General features: G+C 41.6%; 1 protein-coding gene across 3 annotated transcripts in view; it reads left to right on the forward strand.

The window, feature by feature from the left end:
* The window catches only part of LOC143018877 (uncharacterized), a 23356-nt gene continuing 3587 nt past the window's right edge, over positions 1-19769 (forward strand). Inside the window, exons 1-7 of one of the 3 annotated variants that reach the window (XM_076174432.1) lie at positions 1-130; positions 6053-6183; positions 8614-8735; positions 13320-13451; positions 13926-14101; positions 14212-15188; positions 19315-19466. In XM_076174432.1, coding sequence (XP_076030547.1) covers positions 94-130; positions 6053-6183; positions 8614-8735; positions 13320-13451; positions 13926-14101; positions 14212-15188; positions 19315-19449 — 1710 coding nt within the window. In that variant the 5' untranslated portion in view covers positions 1-93 and the 3' untranslated portion in view covers positions 19450-19466. The remainder of the gene's footprint in view (positions 131-6052; positions 6184-8613; positions 8736-13319; positions 13452-13925; positions 14102-14211; positions 15189-19314; positions 19467-19769) is intronic. The other 2 variants (XM_076174433.1, XM_076174431.1) reach the window with 2 other exon arrangements.

Consider the following 19769-nt stretch of genomic DNA (forward strand, 5'->3'; position numbering starts at 1 on the left):
GCAAGCCTTTCGCCATTGTTGTTTGTTTTCGAGTGGCTTCCGTAGTGAGATTTAGACGCTGTATGTAGAAGGGGGCTGAATACAACATCGATAATGGAAAATCTAGAAACAGTGTTGGAAGAACTTGAAAGTGAGTATTTCATGGAAATATGAATGCCCAGTGGAATGTGTTCTCTTGTAAATGTCTCCCAAAGGGGTAGTGAAACGTTGAAAATGAAAGTCAAGGTGAAGTGTCACTGCTTGGCACTTGAAAAAAGTGCCAAAAAGCTGTTATTTCATGTGTCTTGCATCACAGCGCGTGTTTGTCATTGAATTGAAATAAACACATGTGATATATTTTCATTTTAGATTTTGGTAGTGAATGGTAATGGATGGAAGTGTTAGGGCTAGGTTGTCATCAATTCATGTAAACAGTGGTTTTAAACTGAGCAATAAAATGGGACACTTGTTATCTCCTATAGTTCACAAATGTTTCCGATTGACTCACGAGCCAAATGAGCGGGTAATTGACCGTCACATTTTTATTCTCTCATATGTTTGTCAATTTATTTGGAGTTGGCAGACCATAATCATTATGGATGACCTGTTGAGAGTGTTTGTGGTGTTAATGAGCTATTTCAGACATGCCTGCTTATTTATTATTTATGTCTTTCCTGTGGACAATTAAAGATGTTTTCAAGTTTCATCATGATGGAATGATAGTGATGTTCACCTACTGCTTCGGTCCTATTTTCCTTATACAGTAGTTATAGAATGTCAGGTGTTCTTGGAATGTATTGTTTCCAATTTGTGTTTGAGCAATAGTATATTCCTATTATTGAGTTGTCAGAAGGGGGAGAGGAGTCAGAATAAGGGGTTGTAAAAAAATGCTAAAGTTTCTTTTCGTGTAACCTTTGATAAGAATTTGGGTCTTCTGTGTAGTCTACTTTCATGCCTGGATTTTCCTATTTCCAAGAGTTACCTTTATGTTTGGCTTTTCATTTATCTACATTTGTCAAAGATCTGTTGACTTTCATGTGAAAATTTATATTGTATAGAAGAAATATGTATCAAATAAGGAAGGAAGAGGCCAAGGGACAGGTATGAGTGGAGTATGGATGTGAATGGAGGCCCAAATAGATTTTGGGCAAAATTGTGTAATCAAGAAAATATGGATATTTAACACGAAATCTGCATTGTCCAATGGCTCCTAATTTAACCTAACTTAAAGAAACTTAACCATTCCATAGAAAAAAATAGATTATCAAATGCAAAAAAAAAGTGAGTGGTTGTAGAAAGAATCAGAACACATCTGCCATAAAAAGGTAGAATGTATGATTGCATGACCTCCAAAAATTAGGTTTTTGCAATTTTGTTAATCTATGTATTCAGCAGAGACAAACCTTATTGGGTCTCAAGAGGCAGACTGCATTAACTCCACATATTTTTCTACATTATTAGAAGGCATAACACATTGACTGTATGCTTAACTCTGGGAATCTAATGCCATAAAGCAATGATTCTAATGTTAGCCCCCAGATTTGCAAAATTACAAGATATATAAGTAGCAAAAAACAATGATCATTCAAACCTTTACTGCTGATTTTCTCAAAACAAGGATTTTTGAGTTAATGTGTTTGACTTATCACAGGAGGCATGAAAGATTTTGGAGGATGTTGTGACAAATGTAGGACTCCAGACAATTGTATATCTAAGAAGTAGACAGAGCTATGACAGCATGGTTGACATCTGTTTAATGCTGTGGCAAAGGCCTTTGGGAATTGTTGGGTGTCTCAAGCAACCAGTGGAAGAACCATTGGACAGATGGAAGGCAACTGTACCAACATTAGGCTACCCCTGTACTGCAAGGAGCTTTGTCAGCTTGGAGTGTATAGAAGAATCACAGTCCCCTGGTCTCAGTAGAAGTTCACTGTAATCCGTGAAGGTTGAGGTTTGACAAACAAAACAAATGTATCTGCCTCACCAATTCAGCTTGGATTCAAAGGTACTCCATCAACACATTCCTCGTAAGGCAAAATAGTAATAATACTGATGAGGCTTTTTGACACTATTGTAGACATATGTTGTTAAAAGACAAAAGAAACCAATGTGCACAGTAATGGCAGGAAATGATTAACAAACTTTTGTGGCAGAGAAAAATGGAGGATCACCATGTTGCCATCTATTGGTGACCAAGAGTTTGCACAATAGGGTTCTCCAAGGAACTTTATTTTACTAGACACAAGGTAGGCATAGCCTGTCCATGCAGCCCCTATGAATCTTCTACATAGGCCTTAGTCCTGGAAGTCTTTATCTCTATTGATTTCAAGGAGCACTACCATCATTAATGCTATACATTCTATGCATTTATGACCTCAAATTAAACCTAGAGTATTTCATTGACGGGAAACCAATAGCCTCACCACAGGTAGTAACCATCCTTAGGCCTTGGAATCAATCAATCCAGTGCCTTTGCCAAGTGATTGGCAGCAGCCACAAGTTTTCCCATAAGTCATACAAAGAAGGAATATTGTGGTGTCTTGATTGTAGCTAGGATAGGATAGGTATCTTCTATGGCAGTTTGATTCTGTGGCTGGATGATGATATGAATGCAGTCATGGGAATTATTTTCAATGAAATTCCAGTCACAAAAACATGGATATTTAATATGAAGCTTGTGTTGTCCAATAGCACTTACCTAATATAACCTAACTTAATGTAATGTAACCATTCCATAGAAAACATATGTCTTTCATATACAAAAAAGAAAGAAATGAAAAACATTTGACTGATGCTGGAATAGAACCGGGCTCTGTGTCTAGGTATTCTTTGGGTGTGATTTTGGTGCCTCCTGCTATTATACGTGGTGCTTTACTTCATAGATTGTAAGGTGTCTATTGTCATGATTGTTGGCAACCATGCTGTGGAACTGTTGTTGAGGGTGGTTCTTAGAAACTGGAGAGTGATTAGTCTCTTTCAACTGTTCAGAACTCATGCTTACAACTGATTTAGTGTGTTTATTTTTCTGAGAAGGGTGACTGTGTGTGGGGGGAGGGGTGCTTGAAGGATGGTGTTAGTATGTATTTACATAGTTATATTATACAGGAAAGGGAGCTATGCTTGTGGTGGTTTGTTTTTGTATCTCGCATGATCAGGTTTGTTCTTAAATTCTTGTATTGTGTTTGCACACACTATTTCTTCATCCAGTTTGTTCCATATATCTGTCACTGTGAGTAAAAAGATGTGCTCTCAGTTGATGGTGGCGAACATTCAAATTTATGTTGTTGTTGTTGTTGTCGTTCCCTAGACTGTCTGTCCGAGCAGTCCCGTCTCCCCAAGGAAGGCCACAGCCGAAACTGGGTTTTCCCACAAATCCTTTATAGAGTGTATGTTGTGTTGTTTGCGTGCATGATTGTGTATAATGCAGTCTTCCATTATGTGTTGTATGGTATGGGGTGAAGTGTTACATCCTGGGCAGCTGTTCACAACACGGTCGTCCAGCCTCTTCTGGTAGCTTAGAAGTGCTGGGTGGTGACCGCATCGCAGTCTGGCCAAGTGGACTCTGTCCTTTCGTTGGAGAGAGGATTCAGAAGGGTGGATATCAGGGGGTCTGGCATGCAGCAGTGTGTTGTCTTTCAGTGTGTTAATGGAGCGGTGAGTGATATGATTATGAATATGTTTCCGGAGGCTGATATTTGGTGGTTGTGGAGGAAGAGAAGAGAGTATCTGTGCGTAATAAAGGTCTTTGGGTGTAGTTTTAATGTTTCTTGGTGTGTGTGGGTGTTCTGCTATGTAGTGTAGCGGGTGTGATGTGTTTGTGGTGGCTGCAGCAAGTGTTTGTGTGCCTCTCATGTCGAGGTGGTCCTTGACTTTGAGGACTTTTGTTTCATGGTGTAAATGGTCTGTAGGTGATGTATTTGTGCAGCCTGTAATTGTTTTTAGGGCTCAAATTTATGTTCAAGGACATGATTTAAGTGTCATTGTGAGAAGTCAATTTTTGTAGTGTCATAAGGTAATCCCACAAAATGAGAAGTAATACATAGGCAAAAGGCAATTGATGTGCACAGCTAATATTAGTAAGTCAGGGGTATGGTGGCCTAGAGAGCTAGGTCACCATATCTGGAAGCAAGGATCCAGAGACAGTTTGAAACACCAAGTCAGTGCATGATGTTGGTAAGGGTTTGTGCTGCCATAATAGGATTCATTTATATCCCATATCGTTGGGTATAAAATCTGCAAAACACATTTTTGACCTTGTATGAGGATGCTGGCATCGACTTCGTGATTATTTTGTAGTTGTTGCTGACCTCCATATTCTGTGAACAGGCTTGATCATATTTTCTGTGACGTTTTATTTATTCAGGGTGAAAGAGAACTAGTATACTGGCAGTAACTATATTATGTAATGCATGTATTGTGATGCATCATTGTACATCAGGCAACCTGATGTGCATGCAAATATTTGATTCATATTGAAGAGGTTAATGTACTATGAACTCACTCAGCCAGGCAGCCTTGTTATGCCTCTGTTCTGATCTCAAGTCCAAGTAGCATTGCTCTAAAGCACTTGTTACTTGAATAAAATTATATCCTCTTTTCTATTAGTTTTTCCAGCTTATAATCCTTGAAAACTGTTTTAACGTCATAAACTCTTTATAAGGGACTTTTTGAAGCAGGATATCTAATTTTAATGTATTGTGCCTGCCTGACAGTAAGCAAGTTTTAAGAAGTACAGAAGTCCCTCAATTAACACAGATTCAATCACACGCGCATTTTATTTCAAAACCATCTCAAATGTAGAGAACCGTTTTAAAATTCGCGCCAAGTCGGGCACGCATACACACACACGCGGCAACATCGCAAACATTTGTGGTGACTGCTTTCTATTTTACCATATACAGTCGATCCTCAGACAATGCAGTCATTTTGTACTAGGAACTGCTCAAACAAGGGTGTGGGGCGAGGGGATAGCCGTGGGTGGCTGCCTGCGGTCACGTGTCAACCTCCGGGTACTGATGCAGGAGGGGGGGAGTAGGGGGATATCCAACAAGTTTTAGCTTGTCGCTTCCACCACCCGCGCCATGCTATCGTGAAATTTTACCGCCCTATCCTGTTGAGGGGCTTTGCTTCCACCACTCTCACCTCGTTATCGGAATATTACTGCATTAACGTGTTTAGTGTTTTTTTTAAATTTCTACCGCATTATCCAAAATTTGCATCACTATATTGGCACATTCTAAGATGTTGTCACATACGTTATTTTTATTTATGCTTAGGAGCCCATGAGTGTTGAATTCTAAGAGTTGTTTGGGTGTATATTTCATAGAATTCTAGTGTTGGTGGCCAGCGACAGAAACAGGCGTCAGGACAAGCCAGCTAACAGAACGAGGGAGGGAAGACGGGAGGGGACCGGGAGGTGGCAGTGACTCGTAGGCGCAGACTGACTACAGTATATTTACATTGTTTAGTATATTACATAGGATACATAATAAATATATTTGTACAATTGCGTTTGCATTATTCTTTTTAAAAATTAATTTGTATGATGTTATAAATGAACTTGTACAGTGGATATTAGCTGTGAGGTAAAGTGTTCTGAAGCATAGTTCTACATTACAATCCTGCAAGCTGCAAAAACTACCTGGGGTACAGTATATACTGGTATTTAATATGGAATGTCAGCATACGCGAATTTGGTCATACACGGTAATTTCAGGAACCTAACCCCCACATTATTTGAGGGACTCCTATAGTACATAAATTTTTCTGCTTTGAAAAGTCCTCTGTAAAGAGGCACCATCCTAGCCCTCTCAGGATGGGAGTTTATTCCATGACACAGAAAAAAAAATATCCTCAACCAATTTACTGTTTGCTATCCATCTTATTTATTTTTTCTTTCCTTGTATGTATTTTGAATGTCCTCCCTTTCCCTTTATAATTCTTTTCGGGTCGCTCTTTCTTCACTCTGTGTGCACTTTTCATTCTTCTGTGCTTCATATTACCAATGTTAGTAAGTTTCATAATAGTATGTAGTAAACAATTATCAAGTGCTGATTTTTCTTTTTTATTTCAGAATTTGAGAAGAAGACAAGTGCAGATATCCCAACAGTTTTGTTTGAATACCTGCGATATGTAGCCAAAACAGGAGACACAGTCTTTCCATGGTCTCGAATAAAACATCTACTTAGAACCAAGCTTGATGCAGTAAGTAGTAAAGCTGATTAGTTTAAACATCTGCTGTGAACCACAAGACCTTTGCACCACATATTAGAAATTTCAGTGAAATGGTAGGGGTTACTAGGCTGGATAGTGCGAGAAATGAGGAGGTGATGAGAAGAGCAAGGGTGGAAAGTGAGTTGGTAGATAGGGTTGATGAAAGAGTATTGGGGTGTTTTGGACACATGGAAAGAATGAAGAAAAATTAATAAAAGAGGTATGGAAGGGAGAGGTGGAAGGAATGAACATGAGGGGGTAATGAAGGATGAGATGGATGGATGGGGTAAAAGGGGAATGTCTATTGAGAAAGGATGGGAAAAAACAGAAGATGAGGGTGAGTGGAGAATGGTTGTGTATGGATGATGCCTTGGTGCATGGAAGGGTGTGGGTGGGGGACGGGTGAAGGAGTAAGTCAAATGATATTTTGACAGAGCCTGAAGGGATTTCTCCGTCTTCCCTTTTTTTACATGAGGGGACGGAGAGGGGGGTTGCTGATTAAATGAAGTGGCCTTGCTGTGGATGTGCTGTGTCTTGCTGCATTGCTTCTAACCCATTGGGCAAGATGCAAGGATGCCCATCATCCAGTAGGAGCCAAGAAAAGAGGGAGGGAAGGATGGTGAATGGGAGTAGGGTATGTGGGGATGAAATGGGTGGGAGTGGATTTATACCTTTGACTTTGGCTACTTCCCTTGTGAGGGGGGGGGGAAAGCCATTGGTATATGTATGTATGTACATTTAATTTTATCACAGTTGGTTTATATATGCAGGGATGACCTGTCATCAAGGAGGAGCCAAGAAGAGAGGGAGGGAGAGGTGGTAAATGGGAGTGGAGTATGTGGGAATGTAATGAGTAGGAGTGGAAATATGCTTTGACTTTGGCTATCTACCTTTTAAGGGGGAAAAGCCCTTGGTATATGTATGCACATTTAATTTTATCACAGTTGTGTTATGCATGAATGGTCGAGTGGTGGCATGCATAAAAGTACCCCATGTGCTAGGGTATAAAGATATGTACGTAGGTTTCTACATCTAATCAAGTACTGTTGTATACATAGGCTTGGATACACAAAGGGAGCCCTGTCTATATCAATCAGTGAATATTGTACCGCACTAATGTCACAATGTAAATAGTTCACGTCCACAGGCCCGACAGGGTCCAATCACCACAATGTCTCTGCTCCAACTGCCTGGTGGCGGGAACTATGCCGTGACGTCATGGCGTCAGCGTGGCAAAGGTAATGGATGATATGTACAACAGTATCTTAGCCTGAATTGTCCTAGCTAGGTCATCTATCATACATAGTCCCTATGCTCCGTTACACATGGGATTAAGTGTCTACTATCCTGACATGTGTTTACAAATGTATGTGTGTTGTATGCCTATGTCTATCGTAATCGCGCCATATGCGCGGGGATATCAAATACCCAGACCTGGACACATGTGCCACATCTCCCCCCCCCCCCCAATTGATGTATTCATTGTGTCGTCGATTTGTTGCGTGCGGCCAGTCTCGCTGAGCGTCTTGGTCCATTGGGCTGGCCAGTTTGATTCGTGGGCTGAGGAGTATTGCCGGTAGCGTCCGTTGGAGGCTCCTTCATGCCATCACGGGCGACACCCGTCTCAGGGATGGGGCGGAGGAACTTCCTGTTTCGCCACAGGACACTTCCGGACGCCATCTTGATAAGGTAGTCCCTGGTATGTCCTTGTCCCATTATGTGGCCGACCTTACTCCATCGTCGTGACGTAGGATCCTGGATCCTGACCGTGGCTCCAACGGAGAGTTGTGGGAGCGGCTTCGCGTGTGAGTCGTACTGCTTGATGCTCGCCTCCATTCTTGTGGCTGCCTTCTGCTCGCATTCAGCTGTGGCAGCCTGCCACTCAGGCGCAAAGGACCTGGAGTGGGCTGGGACGCAGGACCGTAGAGGGCGTCCAAAGAGGACCTGGGCGGGGCTTCTTCCGTATCTCCAGGAGACCCCGGTGGAACGCGTTGCTGTGGCGGATTTCTCCATTGGGCGCAACCTTGATGATGAGGCGTTTCACGGCCTTGACTGCCGATTCTGCATGCCCGTTGGACATGTACCACAAGTTGGTTTATATATCTATCTATACCAGTGGCTTCTTCCCCCTTATAAGGGAGGTAGCCATTCAAGGCACCCATCCACTCATATTAGCTCCTTGTGGATGAAGGGTCATCCCTGTCACCTGCCCCTGCCTGGGTCAGAACCAATGCAACAAGACAGTACATCCATAGGAAGGTGGCTTCATTTATTTAGTGACCTTCCCTCCTCATCCCCTCTTGTGGGAAATAGAGAAAACAGGAAAGATTCCCATTGGGCTTCATCACAATATCATTCATTTACAACCAATCTCCACTCACAATTGGTTCATATATATATGTACATATTTTTTCTTTACAGGTAATGAACGAGTTCTTTGAAAACTTTGGGAGTGATGATGCCCCAGAGTGTCCAAATGTGCCCTCCTTTACTTACCTCACAACCAGAGATAAAATTCTACAGCATTTTGACACATTTCATGGGTAAGTATCAGTATTTTATCAGTGGTAGTCAGCACTTTTATCTTTGGGAACAGTACTATACTGAAGTGGTGGAATCAAATGGTTCATGGGAGGTTTTAAGATGGGTAGCAGACAAGAGGGATAGTAGAAGTGATCACTGTACTTCTTTGAGTGGAGATAAATCTCCAATCATAAAAGAGTACTACATGACTTGACTGCAGGGGTGCCAGTAAAGTTCCTAAAATATTGACTTCATGAGTAAGATAATGACTGCAGTGTTTAGATATTGTAAAAGGGGGCTAGTGATGGTCCTATAAGATACACAGTAATGCTGCCCATTTATAAACCCTAATCTCCATCTGGAGGTGCAGTTGACATTTGGTCCCTGGATTGTACCTATTACATTAACCATGTTGGTACAATGATGACTACGCAGGCGTCGTGAGGCGCGAGTGGGTATACAATGATGCTGGCGTTGGCATCTTGATTATATTAATTTTGTAGTCATAGCTAAGTGACCCCTGAATTCTGTGAACTAGTTTGGTCATGTTTTCTGTGTTTATTTATCAAAGTGAAAGAGAACAAGTATTACAGCAGTGACTTTATATTTCAAAACGCAAGTAGTGTGATGTATTGTACATTAGGCATCTGATGCTGCGCACGATAATTTGATGCGTATTGAAGAAGTTAATTGTATTTATTATACTTTTGACACATTGGGAGTGGACAATCAGCAACTGCTATACTTTTCATGCCACTTTCAGCTCGTGACGTAGAAACAGTCACACTGATAAGACACAGACAAAAGTCCAAATTTTCTTCCCAGAGAGAACATGTAGAAGGTTCTGAGGACCATTGTGAGCCACTGTGTGGCTGCAAGTTTTCCACTTAGTGATACATACATATACCAAGGCTTTTTCCCCCTTACTAGGGAGGTAGCCAAAAAGGAAAAGGCATAAAATCATTTCCACCCATTCCATCCCTGAAAACACTCCACACCCCTCCACCCTCCCTCCCATCTTAGCACCTCCTAGATGACGGGTCATCCCTGCATCCTGTCCACTGCCCTGGGTCAGAAGCAGTGTCGCAAGACACAGCACATCCACAGCAAGGCCGCTTCATTAAATCGGCGACCCCCCCTCTCCGTCCCCCCATATAAAGGAGAGGATGGGGAGAAATCCCTTCGGGCTGCGTCAAAATTTTGATCACACACGCTACCTCACCCCCCATCCCCCCGTCCATTCCACCTCATGCATCACAACATCTTCCATATACAACCATTCTCCATTCACCCCTGTCTTCTGTCCTCTCCCGTCCTTCCTCAACAGACATTCCCCTCTTCCCCAAAGCCCCCTTCACCCAATCCATCCATCTCATCCTAGGACGTCCCCTCATGTTCACTCCCTCCACATCTGCCTTCCATACCTCTTTTACTAGTCTTTCTTCACTCATTCTTTCCATGTGTCCAAACCATCCTAATACTCTTTCATCAACCCTATCTCCCAACTCCCTTTCCACCCCTGTTCTCCTCCTCACCTCCTCATTTCTCACTCTATCTAGCCTAGTAACCCCCGTCATACTTCTCAGACACTTCATCTCAAACACATTCAAACTCCTTCTCTCTTCCTCTCTTATGTTCCATGTTTCTGCTCCATACAGTGCTGTTGGCACAATCACTCCTTCATACAGTCTCCTCTTAGCATCTATTCCCAAATGTCTATTCCTCATTACACTTTTTAATCCACCAAGGCATTTACTTGCTTCTCTCAATCTACATTCTACCTCCACCTTTACTCCACCTTTTCCTGCCACATTTGCACCCAAGTATCTAAAACTACCCACTTCCTCCAGTTGCTCTCCCTTCATGCTCACTTCCAGATTACTGCCACTTTCACCCCTTGTACATCTCATCACCTTACATTTACCCACATTTATCTTCAGCTTTCTTCTATCACACACTCTCCCAAACTCTGTCACCAACTTCCTCAATCCCTCCTCCGATCCTGCCACAAGCGCAGTGTCGTCCGCAAACAACAGCTGGCTCACCTCCCACTTTTCTCCATTTTCTTTAACCATCTCCAATCCCTGACCCACTACCCTTGCATTTACCTCTCGCACTACCCCATCCATGTATAAGTTGAACAGCCAGGGTGACATAACGCATCCTTGACGAAATCCCACCTTTACCTCAGACCACTCACACACACCATTTCTAATCCTGACACAAGCTCTACTACTCTCATAAAAACTCTTCACAGCTCCCAGAAGCTTTCCTCCTATCCCGTATATCCGCATAACTTCCCACAGTGCCTTTCTGTCTACCCTGTCGTAAGCCTTTTCCAGATTCATAAAGGCCCAAAAAACATCCCCTTTCCTATAGTTTTCTCACATATCTGTCTTACCACAAAGATCTGATCTACACAACCTCTACCTGTCCTAAATCCACACTGTTCCTCACCAATTACTCCCTCTGTTCCTCTCCTAATCCTCTCAATCAAGATCCTCCCATAAGCCTTCCCAACTACACTTAACAAGCTAATCCCTCTGAAACTACTACATTCACACTTGTCCCCCTTTCCCTTGTAAAGTGGAACTATACAAGCACTCCTCCAGTCCTCCGGCACTCTACCTTCTCTCCAGCAAACATTAAATAACCTCACCAACCAGTCCACCATCACTGTACCTCCTTTTTTAAGACATTCTGCATGGCATCCATCCAGACCAGGTGCCTTACCTGCTTTCATCATCTTAACTACTGCCTTCACTTCATCCTTCCTTATTTCTCCTCCATTTTCCTCACTCATCACTCATTTTCTTAGCATTTCCCACTGCAGCTATCTTTCCCTCCCTATCCTCCTTCACATTTAGCAACTCCCTAAAATACTCTGCCCATCTTCCCCTTACTGCCTTCTCCTCCATTATCATCTCTCCATCTACACCTTTTACCTTTTCTTCTCTACTTGATTCACCTCCTCTTCCTCTCTTAATTTCTTTCCAAAACATCTTTTTATTACTTTCAAAATTTTCTGTCATACTCTTATCCCCTTACAATAGAGGTAGCCAAAATCAAAGGTGTAAATCTACTCCTGTGCATTTTGTCCACATATACTCCACTCCCATTTACCACCCCTCCCTCCCTATTGGCTCCTCCTGGGTGACTGGTCATCCTTGCATCTCGCCCACTACCATGGGTCAGAAGCAATGCAACAAGACACAGCACATCCACAGCAAGGCCACTTCATTTAATCAGCAACCCTCCCCCTCTGTCCCCGCATGCAGAAAAAGAGAAGACAGGGTGAAATCCCTTGGGGCTGCATCAAAATAACATTCACACATATTCTCTCACCCCCCATCCCCCACTCACCCCTATCTTCTGTCTTTTATCTTCCTTCCTCAACAGACATTCCCCTCTTTCCCAGTGCTCTTTTTACTTCATTCATCCATCTCATCCTTGGTGGCCTCAGGATGTTTACTTCCTCCACATAGTTATACTCGAGGCAAAAATGGATTGATTGTGGAAGGAATGTCACATTCAATCAAGTTTAGAGTTGTTAAAGGAACAACTGGTTGGTTTTGGATGAGTGTAGGGTGTGTGTATGCTTTGATTCAACCACCCACATATCTTGAATAGGCTAAATCAGATAATGCTTAGGTGGTTTGAAGACAGAAAGAATGAATGAGGAGAGACTAGCAAAAGGTGTGACAAAAACAGATTTGGATGGACTGGGCCTGATAGTTTGGTTGAGAATGATGTAACTGTTGAGTAGGGAAGGGAGCTTAGGTGGGAGTGGATGGAGAGAAATATGAATAGATGCAAGGATGACATCCCAAGGGGGTGTTCTCATGTGATACATAATTTTAGTGGAGAAGGAGGATGGGGAGGGGTACACCTTATGAAGAAGCTGGTAGAGCAAAACAGCTTTAGCTCTCTGTTCCTGCTGTAGAAGATATCTCTCTTGTATTGCCATTGATCCAAGCAGTGTGATGGAGTCTATAGACAGTTCTTCATTTCATGAGGTACTGAGATGGGAGAGGTGGTTATGTAGGTTTTGATTGTGTATGATCCGAGAAAAAAAAATAGTGTCATTCTGTAAATAAAGTGGCTGGCCCTGCTGCTAACCTCTTCAGTACTAGTCAAATTCTTGGGGCATCATCAGCTGCCTGATGTACAATGATTTGGTTATGCAGCACAATACTCGCATTATAAAATATAAAGTTACAGCTGTATTACTCAATCTCTTTCACTTTGAATATTAATAACCACTACAACTGCAAAATAAATACAATCAATGCAGGCATCCTCATATACCCACTTGTGCCTCATGAAGCCTGCATTGGCATTATTATATGGAAGGGGTTAATGTGATGTGTCCTGTGTTTTTTCTGACCCATGCATTGATCAAGCAACATGAATGACCCATCTTTGTGAGAAGCTACGGTGAAAGGAAAACAAATGAGTGATAAATTGGAAGTGGAATGGGTGGGGATGGGTGCATGCCTTGGCTGGCAACTTCCCTTATAATAGGGGAGGCCCTGGGTATATAGATGATATGGGTATTTGTATTTGACATTGCCAGCCTCATGACAATTTATTCTTCTGCACAGGGCTCCATTTACAGTCCAGCGATTGTGTGAAATCATGGTAGATCCAACAAGACACTACAAACGCACAGACAAGTTCATGAGGGGCATCGAAAAGAACATCCTTGTGGTTTCCATTGTAGACCCTGGAAGACCGTACGTATAGTGTTCTTTGGATTCTGTATGCACATTTCAGTTAGCCTTGTGTTAAACATAATTTATATGTATTTTTTATGAATTGCTCATGTGATTATAAAACACTGAAATAATCATTGAAAGTGATGATGAAGAAAAGATGCAAAATATATCAGAAAAGCTTAGACAACTTTACAGTAATGATAACTGTGATCTCTACACCCAAACCATTAGGCAAGCTTCTTTATAATGGATTTCTACATCCAGCTTAAGCCATACCATAGAGGGAGGTTCCTCATTATATTGTCTGTTTTTGGTATGAAGAAGAAAAGGATGCAAAATATATCTGAAAAGCTTACACAGCTTTATGGTAGTAATTACTGTTATCTTTACACCCAAACCATTGGGCAAGCTTTTTTATAATGGATTTCTACATCCAGCATAAGCCATACCATAGAGGGAGGTTCCTCATTATATTGTCTTTGTTTTTGGTAGGAAGCGGCAACAGCAGTATGAACCGCAGGAAGGATTGGTCAATGGGTTACAGGAAGGCCCACACACCTCCTTCACACCAACAACCACAGCTTGGTCAATGAGCAGCACTGGGATTAACACAGCCAATAGATCATCTTCACCGAATACTCACACTGCTCTTACCAATAAGATCAATGGTTAGAATCCTCTTCAATTTTTCTAACCTTCTGCATTGTGTCAGTCTTATAATGATTGCATATATCTTAAGTGAAGTTCTTAGGTTTAATTTTCTTTTACTTGTCCACAGATTCAGTAGATGACATAGATATGGCTGACATAAATGAGAGACACCCATCATTAGCAACTGCAAATGGGCCAGGCCGGGAGGGGAATAAAATGAGTAACATTATGGATACCAACAGTAGCAAAAGTGTTGGATTAACAAACAAAAATAACAGTAGTGACATGAACAGTTCAAGTGCCAGTAGTAGCAGCAGCAGCAGCATTAGTGGGCGTGGAAGCATTCTAGCAGAAGACAAGGATCAGGAACCAGAAGCCAAAAGGTGCAAAAGTGGTGATGGCAAAAAACAATCAGAAGCGTCACGTGTTCTAGGGAAAGGGGCTGGTCAAGAAAAAGAAAATACAGCCCCACCTCAGCATGACCAGCGAGTAAATGAAGAAGCAATGCAGCTTGATAGTGCAGAACATTCAAGACACAATATCGAAAGTGTAAAGAGTAAAGAAGCTCATAAGAAGACAGGGGGAGATGAGGAGGATGATGATGAAGAAGAGGAAGAGGAGGAGGAGGAGGAGGAAGAAGAACCAATGGAGACAGGCGAAGCAGAAGCCAGTAGTGTGGATGAGGCCAAAGCAAATAAGAATCAATTAAATGAGCTTCCTCATCAGGACACATCCTCCTCTTCATCCTCATCCTCATCCTCCTCTTCTTCGTCCTCATCTTCATCCTCATCCTCAAGCACATCAAGTAAAAAGGCTGAAACTAGTGAAGCTGGCTCTTCGGCATCTTCCTCAAATAGTAGTCCAGACCAGACTCAAAGTAAAACACAAAGTGGTGAAGAATCACAAGCAACAACCAGAGATGTGGAGGACAAATCAAACGAGATTGACTCCAGCGACACAACAGTTGCTGACCAGTCGCACAATCTAGAGTCAACCATAGAAGCAGAAAGTCAAGAGGAAGGGACATCACATGGTAACACAGATGACACGGGGGGAAGTCCCGACTCTGTGATGAGTAGTTTCTCACTAACACATCCACTGGAGGTGAGAGCAGTTGTTTAGTATGTTTATTATTCTTTGAAGCTTGTATCTGTGGCTTCTGGAGAGTGGTCTCACTACAATGTTTTTATGCTCTTTTTTGGGGTTAGGTATGAGTATATCCTTTCAGAGAAAAGCCTTTTTTTCCATCTCTTCTTGCCTCTCACTCGCCTTTTCATCTAGCATCCCCATGATGCTTATTTCCCCCATGTCATGCTTGTTGTAATTGGCTTCAGTTTCTCTTTTCACCAACTGATTGGTTGTTTGGTTTAATTCATGATCTACACAACATTGATGAGCATTCATATCCAATGGCTGTATGTCTACTTGCTCTGGAAGTTGTGTCATGTTGATCAGAAGTAACATTGTCGGTTGCAGCTAAATGCCTAGCATGACCTCACTTCATCTTAAGGCTTTGTCTTTAGTCTCCTGCACATTAATATGCTTTCCTGAAGAAAAGCTATTGAGTGCATTCTGTGGTACAAACTCCTCATTTTTATTCCGTTTTCTCTCTTTTTATATTCATTTACATCAGTTCCAAGACTTCTGCTATTTCAGTTTTGGAAGTGATTCTTGCATGTCATTTTACTTGCTGTATGGAATTTGGTTGTTGTAGGTTTTCACTTTTAACTCGTCTTTCATAATTTCTCCTTCCACCTAACACAATCCTCCTTACAAGAGGAGTGGCTGAATGACATATATACATTTTTTCTTTGTTATGTCTACATGAAAGAAAAAACTATGAAAGAACTGGGAGGTAGTTTCCGTTCTACACCTATTTAGTAACTTTTAGGACATGTAGGAGAACACACTGGCAATGTTCGTGTCATCTGCCACAGATGTAGAGAAGACATCTAGCAGATGGGAGGAATAGAAGTTGAAAATGATCAATTATGAAACGATGCTGCACAACACAAGTCTATTTCATGTCTCCTTACATCTGATTTTGATTTGTTCATACATTATTTTATTTTATTTATTTTTTTTTTTCCTCAATACCACTGGTATTTGGAGGAAAAATGCTGATTTGGGTGTATCATTTTCATAAAAGTTTAACATGAATTTATGTAGTAGTTGTGCCAGCTAATGAAAATGAGACATGTCAAGGCATTGGATATGAAGTACTGTGGGTTCAAACACTATCATATATTAAGTACATATCGAAAACCCTTTCCCCCTTGGAGTGGCAGTCAAAGTATATCCATCTATGAAGGGCTTTTTTCTCCTTATAAGGGAGGTAACCAAGTCAAAAGGCACATACCTACTCCCACCCATTCCACTTCCATCCACCACCCTTTCCTCCCTCTCATCTCAGCTTCTCATGGATGATGGGTCATCCCTGTATCCCACCCTGCATCAGAAGCAATATAGCAAGACACATTACATATACAGCAAGGCCACTTTCAAAGTATGTACCCAGTACATAAGCATTAAAGTGTTGGGTGCATGTGATGATCCTGGAAGATCCTGTACATCAGACCATTTTCAAAACCTGTCAATCCCCAAAGGGTTTGACTCTTGGCCTCCACACTGGGACTAAGATATCTTCCTATATATGTTTTCATATATAGAGAGCTGACAGCTGGTGATTGTTTCCCTCCCCCTACCACTTTCAGATGGTGACATAGAAACATTTTCACACCATCAATCAATCAATTTGTTGCCTCTGGTCTCTCTTGCAGAAGACCCACACCTTTCAGATAACTGCCAACAGCTTCCAAACTGGTCCATATATCATTCAGGGAAGATATATTGCATTATTATCAGGGTATTATTAGTGTGGGGCATTGTAGTATGAGGTGAATTTTTGTCCTGTGTGGTAAATCTGTGGTCAGGCCTATTCCATGTTGGTCTGAGTGCAATTGTGCCAGTGTGGTTATTCTTAGGTGCATTTTTCTTCTCATTCTCTTTCTCATGTAGGGCTTATGTCTAGGGATTGTTGGTGAAGTATTAGGTTTGGTCATTAGTCTTGAAGGACTTGTTTAGCAGTCTGAGTGTGTATGCGTGTTTGTGTGGTACTGGTGGTAGGTTATAAATGATTAGTATGCTGCTGGTGTAGTTTTTCTTGTGTTTTGTTGATGGTGCTTGAAAGATATAGTGTGATAAATGTGTGGTGTTAAGTGTTCTGGTGTAGAATTGTGTTCCTGTCATTTTCATGTGTTATATAGGGAGTATTTTGGTTTCTGTATGCAGGAGTCCAATTGGGGTGTTTGGGTGCATCCTGTTATTACTGTATGCTCCATTCTGTAAAGTTTGTAAAGTTATTTATGTTCTTATTGCTGATTGTTGGGAACCTTACTGTGGAGGCATAGTCAAGTGTGGTTCTTCTGAGTTGAAGATGATTACTAGAGTCGGTGCTTGCAATGGTTTTGAATATGCCGGTGGCATTGTATGGGCAGACCTAGACTTGAAGAAATGCAGAGGAAAAGTTTAAATGTATTTGAGATGAAATGTCGGAGAAGTATGGTAGAGTTGCAAGGTTGGATAGTGAGAAATGATTAGGAGAATTGGGGAGGAAAAGGAGATGGTAGATAGGGCTGATGAATGAGTATTGGGATGGTTTGGACACATGGAAAGAATGGGTAAAGAAAAATTAGTAAAAGGTGTTGAAAGTAAAGGTGGAGGGAGTGAACTTAAGGGGACAACTGAGGATGAGATGGATGGATGGGGTGAAAGGGGTGTAAAGCAAAAGGGAAATGCCTGTTGAGTAAGGAAAGGAGAAGGCAGAAGATAGGGGCGAGTGGTAAATGCCTGCGTATAGATGATACTGTGATGCAAGAAGGGGAGAGTGTGGTTAGGGAGTGGTTGTGTATGAATGCTATTTTGATCCAGCCCAAAGGGATTTCTCCCCGTCCTCTCTCTTCTGTACAAGAGGATGGAGAGTGGAATTGGTGATTAAGTGAAGCAGCCTTTTTTGTGGATGTGTTGTGTCTAGGTGCATTGCCTCTGACTCATGGTAGTGGGTGGGATACAGGGATGACCTGTCATCTGTGAGGAGCTAAGATGAGAGGGAGGAATTTGGTCGGAGTGGGTCTTGCCTTTGTATCAGGTCCTTCCTTATGTGGGCTGAAAGTTGTTTGTGTATCAAATGTTAGGCCAAGAGTTTTTGGGTTCTTTTCTGATGGAAGGATTTGACCATATGGTTTTACTAGAGAATGCTGTTGTAGCAGATTTATAGAGATCATTAGAAGGGCCTGAGGAAAGTTGCCTGGCCAAGACTGGAATATTTTGCAGTGGTGTGGCCCCCATGAAAATCCATTGCCCCAGGTATCTTACAGAAGACCCACATCACCTAGGTTGTTGGTGTGGGTCACTGAAGGATAAGGTGTTCAGTGTCTTCCATTTGGTGGTTGCATCTAGGTCAGATGTATTCTGTGGGCAGCAATTGTGTTCATACTGTCTTCTCATTCAATCACCCCCACCCCTCCAACCACATCCTTTCTATCTCTCTACCTCCCATACTGAAGCGTAGTGAAGAGATGTGGTGTGATGATGGAATCTCTTTAGTTAGGTGGTTTGCTTGTCAATACATATGAGCTACAATGAGTGTAATAAAAAGTGTTAGAGTTGTCTGAGCAAGGAACTCCACATTTCTGTAAAAAAAAAAAAAAGAGAACCTTCAAATAGTGACACTCCTCAGTTGATATAATTAAGGTTTTGGAGTGTATATAATAAATGCAGGAGCTAAAATACTTGTAATGAAAGAATGCAACAACTTAATCATACTCTGTTATTCACATCCTTAAAATACATGCATTCTGGTCAGTTTTTAATTAGGTAAATTGATTTGAGTAAGAATCAAGTTCAACTAAACCATGTTTCTGTAGTCACACTGCAATCAATGGCCAGGTGGGACTGTGCATCCCAGCTAAGGGAAACTGGATCTTTTCTTCCATTAATCCCTTCCACATGTGTGAAGTGCTATAATTTGAGACAAATTTTCATCCATATAATAAAACTATCTTTTGGTGTACATCTTAATAATGCAAACTTACTGTTGAAAGAGAAAGATCACAGCCACTTGACAAACCGGTGCGTAGATGATTTGGAAAAAGTATCTTAGTATTTTCAACTTTGAATATTTCTGCCTATACCACAACTATATATATTGCTTTTTCTTCTTGCATCAAAGAGTGACCAAAGGCTAAATAAGCACACAAAGAACATGTGGTCTCCAAAACACTGCTCAGGAGAGGATAGAGAAGAGAATAATCCAATACATAGTAAAGTGCTGGAGGAAGGAAGTCAACTTGGTAATCCCCTTTAAAAGGTACCAAGTCGTAGGTAGGTGGAGAGATGTTAGAAGGAGTTGCAGAGCCTTCCTTTGAAGAGGAAGAATGAGTGAAAATATTGGTCAGTTCTTGCAAAAGAAGTGTGTGCTGGAAAGAGGTGGGCATTTAATTGATTCTAGTATTTGCATTGCCCTACCACCAAGTACAACAAATTTTGAAGTTTCTCTAGTACCATATGGTCTTTGATACATGGTGCTAGATTTCATTATTCAATTTGCATATAATGGAGAGGATATATGATTGAGGAGAGGATATGTGATTGAGGTATTTCAGACATTTGAGAATAGCTGCTCAT

The sequence above is a fragment of the Oratosquilla oratoria genome, chromosome 36 (genome assembly GCF_046742065.1).
Source record: "Oratosquilla oratoria isolate Oo_2021 chromosome 36, ASM4674206v1, whole genome shotgun sequence".
Taxonomy (NCBI): domain Eukaryota; kingdom Metazoa; phylum Arthropoda; class Malacostraca; order Stomatopoda; family Squillidae; genus Oratosquilla; species Oratosquilla oratoria.